This window comes from Mirounga angustirostris, unplaced genomic scaffold (assembly GCF_029215605.1).
Source record: "Mirounga angustirostris isolate CCGP_5_RB_7025 unplaced genomic scaffold, mMirAng1.0.hap1 SCAF_2, whole genome shotgun sequence".
Lineage (NCBI taxonomy): Eukaryota > Metazoa > Chordata > Mammalia > Carnivora > Phocidae > Mirounga > Mirounga angustirostris.
The window spans coordinates 107,634,971-107,649,362 of NW_026991710.1; the positions used below are offsets into that span (position 1 = coordinate 107,634,971).

Below are 14,392 nucleotides of genomic sequence, written 5' to 3' on the forward strand. Positions count from 1 at the left end.
ACCAAAATAAACAAGCAAGACGAAAGGAAAAGAAAGAGAGAAACTCAGGAAAAAAATAATGTAGTTGTTCCCGACACCCACAAGAAAGTATCTCAGGCGTTGGCCTTCTAATTATTCCATATATTTGAAGGTTGTAACCACCTACCTGGAGGGGTGACCAGGCCTTTCAGGACTGGTGACCTCATTGACTGGTCAGACAGGGAACTCTAGTCCTAATCTCTTACCCATCACCTCTTGTTTCTTCTCATGGAATTCAGGCATGTGCTGAATATGGTTCCCAACCTTACTCTTCTTGTTCAGAATTATACCTCCTTATCTTTCTTTGAACTCAATCCCCTCCCACCCAAATAATACCATTTTTAAAAGTTAACAAAAAGTTATTCTTTTCTATCATTTAGTATTAAAATTATTACTTTTTAAAGATTTTATTTATTTATCTGACAGAGAGAGAGAGAAAGAGAGCACAAGCAGGGGGAGCAGCAGAGGGAGAGGGAGAAGAAGGCTCTCCGCTGAGCAGGGAGCCCGATGTGGGGCTTGATCCCAGGACCCTGGGATCATGACCTGAACCGAAGCCTGACGCTTAACCTACTGAGCCACCCAGGCGCCCCTAAAATTATTTTCTTAAAGACGACTTGACAACCTAAACCCTCTTTATAACAAGGTTTATTTGGGACATAAATTCAAAGTTACAAACAAGTGAAGTTCAAATAAACTTTTAGAACACAGCCCATTTTATCCAGGATAGCCTTTGTGCAATAAAGAATTCTCTCTCTGTGTCATAATATACCAACTGGCAGTGGTATTTACCAGTAAGAATGTTTTGCTCACTTCTCTAAAGAAATGAGATATATAGGACTTTCAACATATGCATTTACTTCATTTTAATTATGAACAATTCTGTTGGCACCTGGCTGGCTCAGTTGTTGGAACATGCAACTCTTGATCACAGGTCGTGAGTTCAAGCCCCATGTTGGGTGTGGAGCCTACTTAAAAAACAAAACAAAACAAAAACAACTATTAATTCTGAATAATTCTGAATCTCTTATCAAGACCTTATAATTCTTGGGACGCCTGGGTGGCTCAGTCTGTTAAGCTTCTGCCTTTGCTCGGGTCATGATCCTGGGGTCCTGGGATGGAGCCCCCATCCACCTCCCTGCTCAGCGGGGAGTCTGCTTCTCCCTCTGCCTGCCACTCCCCCTGTTTGTGCTCTCTCTCTGTCTGACAAATAAATAAATAACATCTTTAAAAAAAAGTCCCTAAAAAAAAAAGGCCTTATAATTCTTTACCTACAGAGAAGTACGTACAAATGAAATGACTAAGTAAACATTCATGGGTTTAATCATGTATGCTTTCAAAATTAGGAATATGAATATAAAGTTACAAATATTTTTTCGTAAGAATTCATTATTATGGAAGAAAATAATTTTTTTTAAAGATTATTTATTTATTTATTTATTTATTTATTTGAGAGAGAGAGAAACAGCATGAGAGGGGAGAGGGTCAGAGGGAGAAGCAGGCTGCCCGCTGAGCTGGGAGCCTGATGTGGGACTCGATCCCAGGACTCTGGGATCATGACCTGAGCCGAAGGCAGTCGCTTAACCAACTGAGCCACCCAGGCGCCCCTGGAAGAAAATAACTGAACAGTGTATGACTACAGCAGAACATAAGGGATATATAGAATTACAACTTTCATCACAAACATGGATCAGATCAGACCAGATGAGATCAGGAAAGACTAGAATCTTGACATTTCAACCACACTGATGACTTCGTGGTTCTTTTCTTAAATGTCCTTTCATCTCTGGTAATAAAGTGTGAATTAACAGAACTGTTCTAAAGACTAGGAGATGATGATCCTGAATGATTGGGCAAGGTAAGACAGTAAGTGACGGAACAGAACAGAAAGTCTAATTGCCAGCTTAGTACTTCTTATTCTAGATTGTATTACCTGTGTGGCTGCAAGGCAAACCATGTCATTGCCTTTCCTATTGTATAAAAGTTTCCTTTGTGGTCTGATGGCAAAAGGCACATACTATTTTTTAACCATCTGAGCCACCCAGGCGCCTGGCACATATTATTTTTTAAATGTCAACTGTTGGGGCGCCTGGGTGATTCACTTGGTTAGGCATCTGCCTTCGGCTCAGGTCATGATCCTGGGTTCCTGGGATGGAGCCCCTCTTTGGGGCTCCCTGCTCAGCAAGGAGCCTGCTTCTCCCTTTCCCTCTGCCTCTCTCCCTGCTTGTGCTCTTTCTCTCTGTCAAATAAATGAATGGGATCTTAAAAAAAAAAGTAAACTGTTGATCATCAATGATAAAGTGTTTTTATATATTCCTTATGGATTCAAGTTGTCCTTCATTTCTTCAAATAATTATCACTTTTTAAGTTAGGTAAGAACAATCAGAAATCACTGAATGTTGAAGAAAAAGGGGCATCAGATATCATCTTGTCTACCATCTCATTGGGGAAACTAAGGCCCAAGGAAACCAGTCAGAGTCACAGTGTGAGTTGGTGGGAGTCTCCTGACTTCTAGCCCAGGGTTATTTATAACACATGACACAGTCTCAGTGCATCAGTATTTTGAAGTCATGGCATAATTGGGAGAATATTCTTGAGACCATCAGTCCTGATCAGTCTAACAGCTAGAGGAGTCTGTGTGCCATTCTACCTCTTTAGTTTTCTCATCAACTTATTCAATACACTTCCATTTTATTGCCTGATATTTTAGGAGTGGGATAGTCAGAAAAAACAAGTAAAACATTTAAGTGGCAAATGTAATTTGAATTTTTTTTTTTAGGGAGAATATGTGCAGTAAGGCTGGCTGGAATTTAGAAAAGTTGCAATTTTCCAGAGAAGACCAAGAAAGAGATATGGAGGAATTGGCCCAGGGGATTGATAACCTCCAACTGCCAGGGCCTCTGCTGGGCACTTTTATGGACCTCTATCATTCCTCTTAACAACCCTTCAGCTTAGGAGCTGTTAACCTCATTTTTTTACTCATGAAGTTCTGTAATTTACCCCACAGCCATACAAGTTGGTCAACTGGTAGAGCTAGATCCAATGTGGTCTGTCTGGCTATGAAGCCTGTGTTCTCTTATTTCTACAGGAGAGTATGTGTAAGGTGAACCAAGGAAGGTAGCAACAACTGCAGTGTGACCTAGTAATAGTAATAATGACAGCATAGTGCTTTATATGTGTGATCTCTGAACATGATTAAATGAGCATATTGAATAGGACTGACAGGGTGTCTCTATACTCTTCCTCAGTGAAACAGGAGAGGAAGGTAAGAGACATACACTTGAGATTTCCTTTGGCTTATTTGTTTTCTGAAAAGGTATCGAAAGGCTCAATTAGTTTTGTTTTCCAACATTTATCAGATTATTACATTCGTTTTTGTTTTTGTTTTTGTTTTTTTTCGATTATTATGCTCTCCCTATGTAGGTGGATAGGTTGGTGTGTGATTGTGTGAAATCAAACCTGGTATCTTCAGAAAGAATTCTTCTAGCAGATAAGCATGCCTTTGGGGTCAATATCCAATTTTGTAATTGGTGATCACTGTTCACATTTACTGAATGGGAGTTTTTATCTGCACCAAGGTCTTTTTTCTTTTGAAGCTAAATGACATAAACATACGCATTTCCTTTATGTTAACCTCCACATGAAAAAGCAAATTTGTATTCTGTGGAAAATCGGCAACCAGTTATTTTTTATTTTTTTTCAAAGACTGTTTTTAAGATTTTATTTATTTGAGAGAGAGAAAGAGAGAGTGACAGAGATAGCGAGAGAGAGAGCACAAGCAGGGAGGAGAGAGAGAAGCAGGCTCCCGCCAAGCAGGGAGCCTGACGTGGGGCTCGATCCCAGGACTCTGAGTCCATGACCCCAGCCAATGACCCCAGCCAAAGGCAGACACTACCCGACTGAGCCACCTAGGAGTCCCGGCAACCAGTTATTTTTACACATACCCCCCCCCAAATAAATCTCTGATCACTAATTTTATATGAGTCTGCAACTCCTATTTCGTCTCCATTCTATCTGTAAGGCAATGTCCAGTTCTGTAATCCTGTGCAATATAAAGGCGGTGTCCATTTATAATCACTGTCTTCTAATGAATTAATCCTCAATTGCAATTATCAGTTCGATATAAACTTGGGTAAAGATACAATCTGTCTCCAAAATTGGATTCTCTGTATTTAAAAATGTCATTCTAATTCTCAACTCCCTAGAACTGTTACTACAAAAGAACTATTTATTTTGCCATTCAGCCTAAAAATAAAACCTTTCACCCAGATAACACACTTTAATAGTCCCATTTTTATCTAAATAATTTTAAACTAATGTGAAAGAATCCATTTCTAGGTGCAATGAGATTAGACAAGAGTTACAACTGGGGCAGTATGAAGAGGGTAAGCTAAAAGCCCCTCTCCCTGCTTGGAGACACCTCAAGAATTTCTAGACTCACAAGGGAGGTGAGGGAAGCGATTTTAAAAGCTGAGCGGTGCCGCTCTTTGCCAGCTCCCGCGGACGAAGGCCCTGCCGGCTGCGGCGAGGACCGCGAAGAGTTAACGAGGGACGAAGCCCCCCGCGCCGCGGACTCCCGGCGCGCTCCCTCCGCCCTCGTGTCCCCACCCTCTCGTTTTGGCAAGGGATTAAAGTGCTCCCCCCTGTGGCAGCAGTGACCCAGAAATGAGTTTGATTCACATAGCCCTTCCTCCATAACAAGCCAAACGCCCGTCCGAGAGTGCCTCCCTGCGCGAGTGCCGAGTGTGTGCGCGCCGGCGAGAGCAGGGGCCCGCCCGGCTCCCCGCCCGCCCGCCCGCCAGCCGCGGCCCGAACTCATGCAGCGCGGAGCGAGCGGCGTGGAGCCCAGCGCCTCCGCCGAACCCTTCCGCAGCAGGTATGCGCGCGGGCCGCGGGGGGCGCGCGGGGTGGGCGCGCCGCGCGTGTGTCCGCGCGTGTCCGCGTGTGGGTCCGTGTGCGCGTCCCGGTACCGCGGCGGCGGCGGCGGCGGCGGCGGCGGCTTTGGCGGCGGCGGCGGCGGCGGCTGCAGGACGAGCCGAGAGGCTCAGCCATATTTGATGGTTTTGTTGCTTTGCTCGGGAGTTCTCGGGAGTAATTTAATGCCGAAGGTCGCTGCCTAGTGGAAATAATATAGTACGTCATTAATATGGCGCCAAAAGATAGGGTTCTCGATATGTAGCGAGGAGGGAGGGCAGGCAGCCGCCGAGCGCAGCGTTACTATCCCACCAGTAACTTGGGCATTGCTGGGGCGGGGGCCAGAGGAGGAGGAGGAGATGATTTTTGGATCTGAGAATTGATCTCTGTTGGATCAGTAAGTTTTATTATGATTATTTTTCAATTTTGGGGGGCTGAAGACTTAGAGCTTTTTCTTCTTTCGGATTTGCGAAGAACATGCGGTTTTCAGGTGAATCATCGTTTAAACGCGTTTAGGAACAGAAGCCTAGTTTAGTTGGCTTTAGTTGATACAATTTTTTAAAAAGCCAAAGCGCATTAGGCTGCATGAAAGTGGAAAGCATAGTAGCAACTTGGTAGACAGATGGCAATGGCAGAACGCAGGTCCGCGTACATATATGAATCCAGAGCGTGTGTGACCGTGGTGGCGCGGGGACGACTATATTTGTCCAAACATAGGTGTGTGTGTCTGTGTGTAGGTCCATCTCTGTAGGGTGGCCGCAGCAGCCCTGGCTCTTGTCACCGCGTCACCACATGTCCAAAATATTTTTTGCATCAATTCAAGGGCAGTGAGCAGGGGTTGTAGGGACAGCTTGGCAATTAGATTCTTCCAAATTGGGTTTCCAATAATCAGACCTTTTACTTAAAGCGAGACTGTCTGTAAAGTGTAAAACCCTTCATCGGTGAAATTAGGAAGGAGTTGCATTGGTAGAGCAAAGTACCGATTAACCATGAACTTAAAACGGATTGCAAATTGCAACCTTTGGCACCATCTGCAAATTGTGGGGGTGGGGTCGCTTGGGCTTCACTGCCTTAAATGAACGTGCAGTGTGTACCCCGGGACTGCAAGTTGCAAAGCCCTTCAGTGCACGTGTCTGGTGCTTGTGAGTGTGTGTTTGTGAGTTGGGGGCTGTTGTTTGGTAGCCAGCAGGCTTTCCGGGTTGTTGGCGCTGGCTTGCAAATGCGGGAGAGGGATGGAATGTGGAATGTTGACCAGGGAACCGAATCCTGTCGGAACGGTCCCATTTGCTGGAGAAATTCGATCCCTTCCACCTCCTTCCCGCTCCCCCCCGCCCGCCTGCGGGCAGGAGGCGGGGCCGAGGACGCGGCTGCTGCTCAAAGTGGCGGAGCGCGGCGGCGGGAGGCAGGTGCACGGCACCCGCCAGTGGGGGTGCCTCAACTTCCGCGGGCGTTTAAATAGCAGGCTCTCTCCCCTCCCACCGGTAATAGGTGACCTGGCGGACGAGGGCGGCGGGGGGAAGGGGACGGGGGAGACCCGGGAGCGAGCCTCCGCGGCACGTGGGCAGGTGCTGGGTGGCCCCGGGGCCAACTTTTGTAGCCCGCCTCTGGCGTTGGAGGAGAGGCGGCTCCATGTGGAAATGGGGGCGGGCGGCGGCCGAGGCGCTGGTTTCTCGGCCGGGGCCGGAGCCTCACCTAACGGTCCCAGAGGCGCTGCCGCGGGGCCCGGGGTGGGGGGCTTCGGGGGCGGGGACGCCCGGCCCTCCGCGCCCGCGCCGCGGGAGCCCCGCACAAAGCCTGCGGCGCGGGGGCGTCCGCCGCGCCCCCGCCTAGGGAACGGCCCGAAGCCCGTCGCCGTCCCCGCGCCGATTCCGGCGGCGGCCGCAGGCGTTTGTTTGTTGGTTCCGCGCCGCCTTCCTCGCCGGATGGCTTCCTGTGACAGAGGTGATACACAGTTTCCAGAACTGTCTGGGGGCGGGAGCGGGAGCCGAGCCCGCTCGGGGCTGCTCGCCGTCGTCGCCGCCGCCTCTCCCATCTCACAGCCGTTTCTCGCCGGCGCGCCCGCCCCAGCTCAAAGGTGCCGCCCGGGAGGGACTCGGGGAGGGGGACGGCGCGGCCGTTTCCAGCGGCGCAAGTGGCTTCTGGACGCGAGGGAGCGTTTGATTTGCAACTGGGGCCGTGCGGATTGGTGCAGCTGGCGGCGGCGGGGCGGGAGGAGCGGCGGCGGCGGGGTGGGGGGGTGGCCACTTTCAAATGGAGAGGGCGGCGGCGGGGACGCCGCTGCGGAGGGAGCGGGGCTTGGTTGCGCCACGAGAAGGTGTCATCACTGCACCGGGGCTAATTCCGGCGGAGGTGCCGGGAGTTACTTTCCCCTCCTTCCGCGCTGTTGTTTCTGTCGCCTCGGGAAGAGGAGGAGGAGAGGCAGGCAGGCGGGCAGGCAGGGAGGGAGGGGGCGGCGCCGCGCGGAGCCGCGGCCCTGCGCACACCCTGGCGGGAGGCGGGAGCCGAACGGAGCGTTCTCTGGTGCGGGGCGGTGGCCTGGCCCCCCCCCGGGATTTCCCCCTCTACAGCCTTTTCCCCCACAGCCCACCCCGCGCTCCTCCCTCCCACACGGGCTCCGCGACCCAGGGGCCTCCACCCCGCCTCTCGCCCCGGTTCTCCCCCGCTCCAGCCCCTCCCCCACCCACCCGGCCTCGGGCTTCCCGACTCTGGGCTCCCCCTCCCGGGCGCGCGGGGGCGGCTGCAGCCCCGGCGCCCGGTGAATGCAGCTAGCAAACAAAAAAGCGGGCGATTTAAACGTGCCTTCGAAACCCGTTAGGAATGCGTCGTCACCCGGAGACCGTTTAAAAGCTGCTGTGGCTGGCTTTCTAGTAGCGAGGAGACAGGCACCCCACCTCGCCCCTGCGGGGGCGAGGGTCTGTCGTCCTCCGTGTAGTCAGTCCCAAGAGGGAATTTAAATTTTCGTAAAACGATAGCTGCAGTTGAATGACACGACAGCAGCATTTTTAGGGAAGTGGGAGAAAATCTGAGGTTTCCATTAATGGGGAATGCTTAGGGGCTTATTTCCCAAAGGTTTTTATTAGGTGAACTATTTTTCCGTTTCAGGAAACCCACGGTGAAAGCCTTACTCTAGTTACTTGTAGCTCAAGGCTATTATCTTTCAAAGCTGATGAACTAGTTCTAAGGTACAGGGAAATTATTTCACTGAAAGCTGGTTTAATAGTGGTCCACCAATGGTTAGAGATTACTACAGTAAGTTGCATTTTGATCAAATTACAGCTGATCAAGATTTAATCACTTCTCGGTAGAGAAAGGAAGAGTTCAATATAACTATGCTTACACAGATTTAACACTTGAGATAACAGGAATTGTAGTAGAGTGGGCAACACATGTTGGAGAGAGAGAGGATGTTTTGGGGGTGACACTTCGTAACAAAGATTTGCAACCCAGAATTTTATTGCTCTTTTATTCCAAATATTTCAGTCTCATTTAATGTCACTTTTAAGTCAGATGACTTCCTGATTGGTATTTTGCTTTTCTTCCTTAAGTTTGTGTATTTTTATATTTGTATATGAATTGGCTTTTTCGATGTCTACAATAAATAAAATTTACAGCCAAGTGTTTTTACCCATATCTCCCTTCATTTGTATACTAGCCAGACATAAAGGGAGTTGCCTGATAGGATGTAGAACTTGAACTTGATTCCATCTTAAGATCGGAGGCTGCTCTTTAGTAAGAAAAGTTGGATGGGGTGCCTCAGAAATTTTAACTATGACAAAGCTAGGTATATATGTTCCTTTAAAAGGAAAAAAAAAAAAGTCCATCTTACTAGTTCCTCCTTCGTCCCTTGACAGGTTTTAGCCTATAATGAGCATTTAGTCTTACATTAGTTACTAAGGTTGAAAGAATAGCTGTAATGGGAAAACTGAAAAATGGTAAGTGTGCTTGAGAGTGAGATGAGAGGAAAAAACTTAGGAGTTTAAGAAAATGTTATATTTTGAAGGGACTGTTGCTTAGCTCAGAGGCTTGGTGGGGGAAGGATTAGCTAAAAACTTGGAGAACTTGGAATAAAAGCAGGTCTCCATGTGAATTGTCTATACTAGGCACTTAATACATACTGGTTTTTGACTTAAGGAGCCCTTAGTGACTTAAAGTATTATTACAGAGGTGGTGTTACATGTACATTGTTGGAATTCAGAAAATACAGAGAAGCAAATATAATAACACATTCCTACTATCCAGAGATCACCACTATCACTTTATAGGTAACTGTCTATACATATGTATATAGTTTTTTTTTTTTTAAAGATTTTGTTTATTTATTTGACAGAGGTTTATTTATTTGACAGAGCGAGAGAGCAAACACAAGCAGGGGGAGTAGGAGAGGGAGAAGCAGGCTTCCCCGTGGAGCAGGGAGCCCGATGTGGGGCTCGATCCCAGGACCCCGGGATCACAACCTGAGCCGAAGGCAGACGCTTAACGACTGAGCCACCCAGGTGCCCCATGTATATAGTTTTTAATCAAAATGAGATCATAGTATATATACAGTTCTATAAAGATTTTTTTTTTTTCCCTCTCTCCCCTGTCAGCCAGCTTGGTAAATTTTCATCCCCTCTATTACTGGGATATATTCAGATTTCCTCATTTGGCCCTAAAATATAACAGAGCAGCTTTGTCTAAATTAATACTGTCCAGCTGAGGATCAATTATTGCATCTGGTTATTATTTCCCATAAGTAGATTTTAATTCATAGTTACTTTTTGACAGAACCTCAGACATTGCGGAGTCAAGCCTTTGGAATTAATCATGACTGGATTTTTAAAAAGAAATGAAAATAGCATTTTATTGTAATTTGGGCTTAGATTTGGAAATTATTTCCTTGAAAAATACTTGAAGGAAATTTGCCTGATGTATTTGTCTTTAGGCTTGTTGGGAAAAGAATTATCAACTGTTTGTTTCAGTATTGAGGTGGTTGGAACAGCAAACATTAAGATCTCAAACTGATCATGTCCTATATCTAGGATTTGTCAGGAGTAAGAAAAAGGCATATGAATCTCAGTTTGCTTACTTCCTGTTGGTGAGGCTCTTCCCTCCTTTAGTATTGTGGGACTCCCGTTATACCATTACAGTTAACAGTCTGTCAGAATATGCATTGTAAACCCAGTTTTCCCACAAGGTTAATAAAATAGACATCTTGGCCAGTACATTTTGCTTTTATTTGGGTTGGCATCAAAAAGTTTGGCTCAATTGTTCAGTTTTACCAGTATTAAACTTCTTTCCTCCCCTCCCTGTAATTTAAAACATTGGTATCACATTCAACAATACTTTAAAAATTTAGGTGGCTTTGCTTGAGTTGTTAGTTTCTTAGTTATCAGAAGCCTGGTAGGAAGCTTAATTGGCAAAGTGTTTTAATTCCTGAGACAACAAGTTATTTCCTTGAAAGTTTTACTGTTTAGTCTGTTTTCTCCATTTTTAAGATCTTGCAGCAGCTTATGTGATTCATTTTTTAAAGTTTGGACAATATGTTATTTGTAGTATATTATATTTCAGTAAGTTTGAGACTTATTTGAGAGTTTTGTCATTTGCCTGGCGTACTTATATAAAAGTATTTGTGATCGTGAGGGGTGCATGTTTTGATGTTTTTGCTGTTGGTGGACTCTGATGGAATAAGTTATCCTGCATTCCTTAAATATGCCAGGGTGGCCTTAGTGGGCCTTTTTAACCTTTGAGTGGAAGTGGTATCTTGTCTGCAAATTTAGCTTAGAGTCAAGTGTCCTGAGTCCAGACAAAATCTAGTCTAAGAGGATATTGCTCCTGACTCTGGCCATGTTTATTGTGGCCTTATCTGGTCTAGGCTTTGAATGATTACTAAGGATGTCTTTCCTCACCTGAGAGCAACAAAGATATTGCCAGACATGGAATGGAAAGCTTAGTTGTTGGGGAATTTCCATTCGTATTAACTCTAGACCAATGGTATATGATGGGCACTTAACAAATGTTCAGGATCAAACTTTTGATACTCTAAAACCAGTCCAGTATTTACTTTTTGCTTTTGGTTCTCCAGGTAGAGTCAAAACATAATTAGGTGATTGAGGACAGTTGAAGTAAGTTCATTTTAAAAACCTTGGGTTCTTTTGGGCTTGTTTGTTGAAGGAATTAAACCACAGATTCTCTTTTTTTTAAAAGCACTCACAGTTGGCAGTGGTATATATATGTATATATAGTATTGATTGTTTGCACAGGAGGGTTTATTAATCTTCTGACAGCTTCTAAAACTGTTTCTTAGCGCTGATTTTAAGTGACGATTTCAGTGGTGAGAGTCCAAACTGAAGAATAAAATGAATTATTTTTTTTCTTTACTCCTTACTCCAGAGTAAGGCGCAAGAATTGGCAAGGGTAACAGGTTGCTGGAGTTGGAGCCGAGCTGCATGGTTTGCTTTTGTTTAACACAAGGTATACTCAACATGATTTAAGATTTTTTTCTTGATTACTCATGGTCATCTTTACAGGCATCAGTTATTTCAGTGTTGAAATGTAATGATGCGTTTAAGATGTGGAGGCTGAGTACTGGTGGCTTTTAACTTTTTTAAAGTCAAGGACACTTGAGATCTGAGACCTGTGAACCTCTCCCCAGCAAAATCGAGTTGCACTGAAATTTGTGTGTCATTTTAGGGATTTGGGGGATACTTTTAAATGTATTGTTGGATTCCAGGTTAGTGTTTACATTCTGGTGATTTCTTTTTATGATTTCTCTTTGATACTTTTACATCACTGTTAACCATGTATGGTTAAATGCCTGTCTAGGACAGTCTTTTTTTTTTTTTTCTTATTGGTCATTGGCTTAAAAGTTTTTAAAATTTAGTGTACACTGGCTCCAAGTAGGAGTCTTCAGGGGTTTGAGAAAAATTCACAGGTTTCTAGATATGGCCTTTAATTTGCGTAGAGCATCCCCATCCCCCTTCTCCCCTTTGAGACTTAACCCGTTCTAGTTAAAAACTTATTAAGGAATGCATGTGTCTAATCCTTAACTCTGTAAGCTTTAAGGCACTTGTTTGCCCAGGACCTGGTCATTGATTCACATTTCACTAAACATACATAATGTTGGTATATAAACATACTATCGGTATGTTGATTTGTAGCAGAAATCAGTACACTCTTTGCCAGAGGGCCAGATAGTACATATTTTAGGCTTTGTGGGCCTGATGGTCTCATAAAACCGTTCTGCTTTTTAAGTGTGAAAGCAGTCAATGGACAAAAGGTATGAATGAATGAATGAATGAATGAACATGGCTATGTTCCAATACAGCTTTATTTATGGATAGTGAAATTTTGTATCATGAGATGTTCTTTTGACCCCCCCCCCCATTTAAATATGTGAAAACCATTTTTAGTTCTGGGGCTGGACAAAGATAAGCTGTGAAACTTTGATTTATAGTGAGACTCACCATTACCTGGTCACCAGATTATTCCTGTTGGGGCTAAGTTACCTTCCTGGTAGGAACCTAAAATAAGCTGAAATCAGAAGTTGCTTTGATAAATATGGAAGGAGTTTGCTAGTCTGAGGGCTGTGGTTCTTAACTCTTTGGTTCTTAGATCCCCTTTGAGGATAGAATTTATACCATGGGCCCTTGTGTACTTGGGAAAGCACACTTAGGTAGTCACACCCTCCAAGGGGGCCAGCCCAAGAAGCTCCATGTAAGGGAATGTGCATTCTAGACTGGAGTTCCCTACAGAGGGAGATGAACTCTCTGCGAGGAGGATGCGTGTGTCCTACCAGTCAGACGCTAATGCCTGCTGCTTAGAGGACTCCTACCCCCTGTGATTCAGGTAGTGTTCACGAAACTACCAGCACACTTTTCTCCCAGCTCTACCAGGCTTTTGTATGCTCTACCAGGCAGAGTGGCATTTACAACGGTCTTCATACCGGCTTGCCAGGAATCCGTGTTTCGGTTTCTAAGTTAATGGACTGTTTTTCATTGATTATGTTTTAGTTGTCTGCTCCCTGATAATATATAGTACGTGGCCTTAATCTTCTAGATGGCATCTTCCTAATCACAGTAGGTGTCCAGGAGGGGAGAAGCCCGTGGTCTAGGCCCCTGGGAGGAGGTGGCTGGCACTAGAATGCCCACTCACGTTGGGAACTGATCTTTTGTTTGGAGACTGGCTTTGTTCTGGATCTGTGTGTCTTCGTTTATGCTGCTTAACCTCTCCAGAATTCAATGTGTTCATCTTTAAAATTAGGAAAAGTGGATTAAATTATCTCTGAAATGTTTTCTAGCGCTTCAGCCATTATTTTCTGGGCTGCTTTTGGGGAGATTTCCTGTAGACCCAGTCCATGGGGTGAGACTCTTTTCAGCCTTAAACTCAGAATACTTTTCCACACCTTGTTGCTGGGTTTTGAGACCATCTTTATGTGTCAGTGACCCTAATAACAAGAATTGTGCAATTGTGATAATGTCTGTTTTCATACGCAACTCAGATCACGTGTAAATGCGGTTTTTGTTAAGTGTGCTATCTAGGTCTTCAAATACACAACATTGGGAGTCTTTTTTTTTTTTTTTTTTTAACAGTACTTTAAAAATTTTTGGTGACTTAACATTGTTAGTGGTAACTGATAGTTTCTGACAACCGGCTATAATCAAGGAACAAAGTTCCTCAAAACAGCTGCCTTTCAGTCTGTGCACAATGTCATTGTCATTAGCTGGTTGAGTCTGGTTTCTGCAGAAGCTGCTTTGTGTATCCGGTGTAAGAACATCTGGTTTAAGCATTTAAAAATCTTTTTAAAATTACCCTGTAGACACTTTGCATTTATTGACTTATTCTTCCATGGGCAGAATAAAGGTTTGTAGACTCCTTTCCATCCTTACCCTTACCTTGGTTCATGCAGAAATATCTCCTGTTAACATTTGGTTTTTCTAAAGTGTTATCCTTCAGTGGACTTTGAGACTTTGACCCGGTGTGTGTGTGTGTGTGTGTGTGTGTGTTATATAAATTAGAATTTGGTTCAGAGACCCCAGGGCAGACTGGAAACAACTCCTGATTTCAGTAAATATTTTAGAAAAAAAAAATTTTAATTTTCCCTGATAAATTGTCAAAAAAAAAGCGCGTGTAAACAGGGTTAGGACATATGGGGTGAATAGGCTTTATCTCCTGAATTCTGACTGAGTGGTAGCACTGTGTTAAGAAGGATTCTGAAGTCATGTTTGGGCTTGTGGAAAAGGATGACCTAATTTATTAACCATGCCTGCTGTGGGTGGGGGAAATGGCTTATTTGGTAGCCATCTCTGGAATGTAGCTTTTTTTATTTTTATTTTTTTCTAAAATGGTAGTACTCTTCCAATGGCTAGGAAGTGGAAGGTTTATTTTATTTTATTTTAAAGATTTTATTTATCTATTTGACAGAAAGAGACACAGCAAGAGAGGGAACACAAGCAGGGGGAGTGGGAGAGGGAGAAGCAGGCTTCCC

The 14,392-nt window shown here is 44.8% G+C and overlaps 1 protein-coding gene across 19 annotated transcripts in view; it reads left to right on the top strand.

Annotated features, from left to right (window-relative positions):
- The window catches only part of JADE1 (jade family PHD finger 1), a 293,290-nt gene that overhangs the window by 228,303 nt on the left and 50,595 nt on the right, over positions 1 to 14,392 (top strand). Inside the window, exon 1 of one of the 19 annotated variants that reach the window (XM_054508750.2) lies at positions 4,713 to 4,891. The exons of 6 other annotated variants lie outside the window; for them this stretch is intronic. Coding sequence is in view for 1 of the 13 variants with exons in the window: in XM_045880447.3 (XP_045736403.2) it covers positions 6,567 to 6,870 (304 nt within the window). In the remaining 12 variants the exon portion in view is untranslated. Of the gene's footprint in view, positions 1 to 4,712; positions 4,892 to 5,190; positions 5,327 to 6,281; positions 6,418 to 6,470; positions 6,871 to 6,964; positions 7,004 to 11,423; positions 12,754 to 14,392 lie in introns of those variants that run through there. 12 more of the 19 variants (XM_045880450.3, XM_045880451.3, XM_064585060.1 and 9 more) reach the window with 12 other exon arrangements.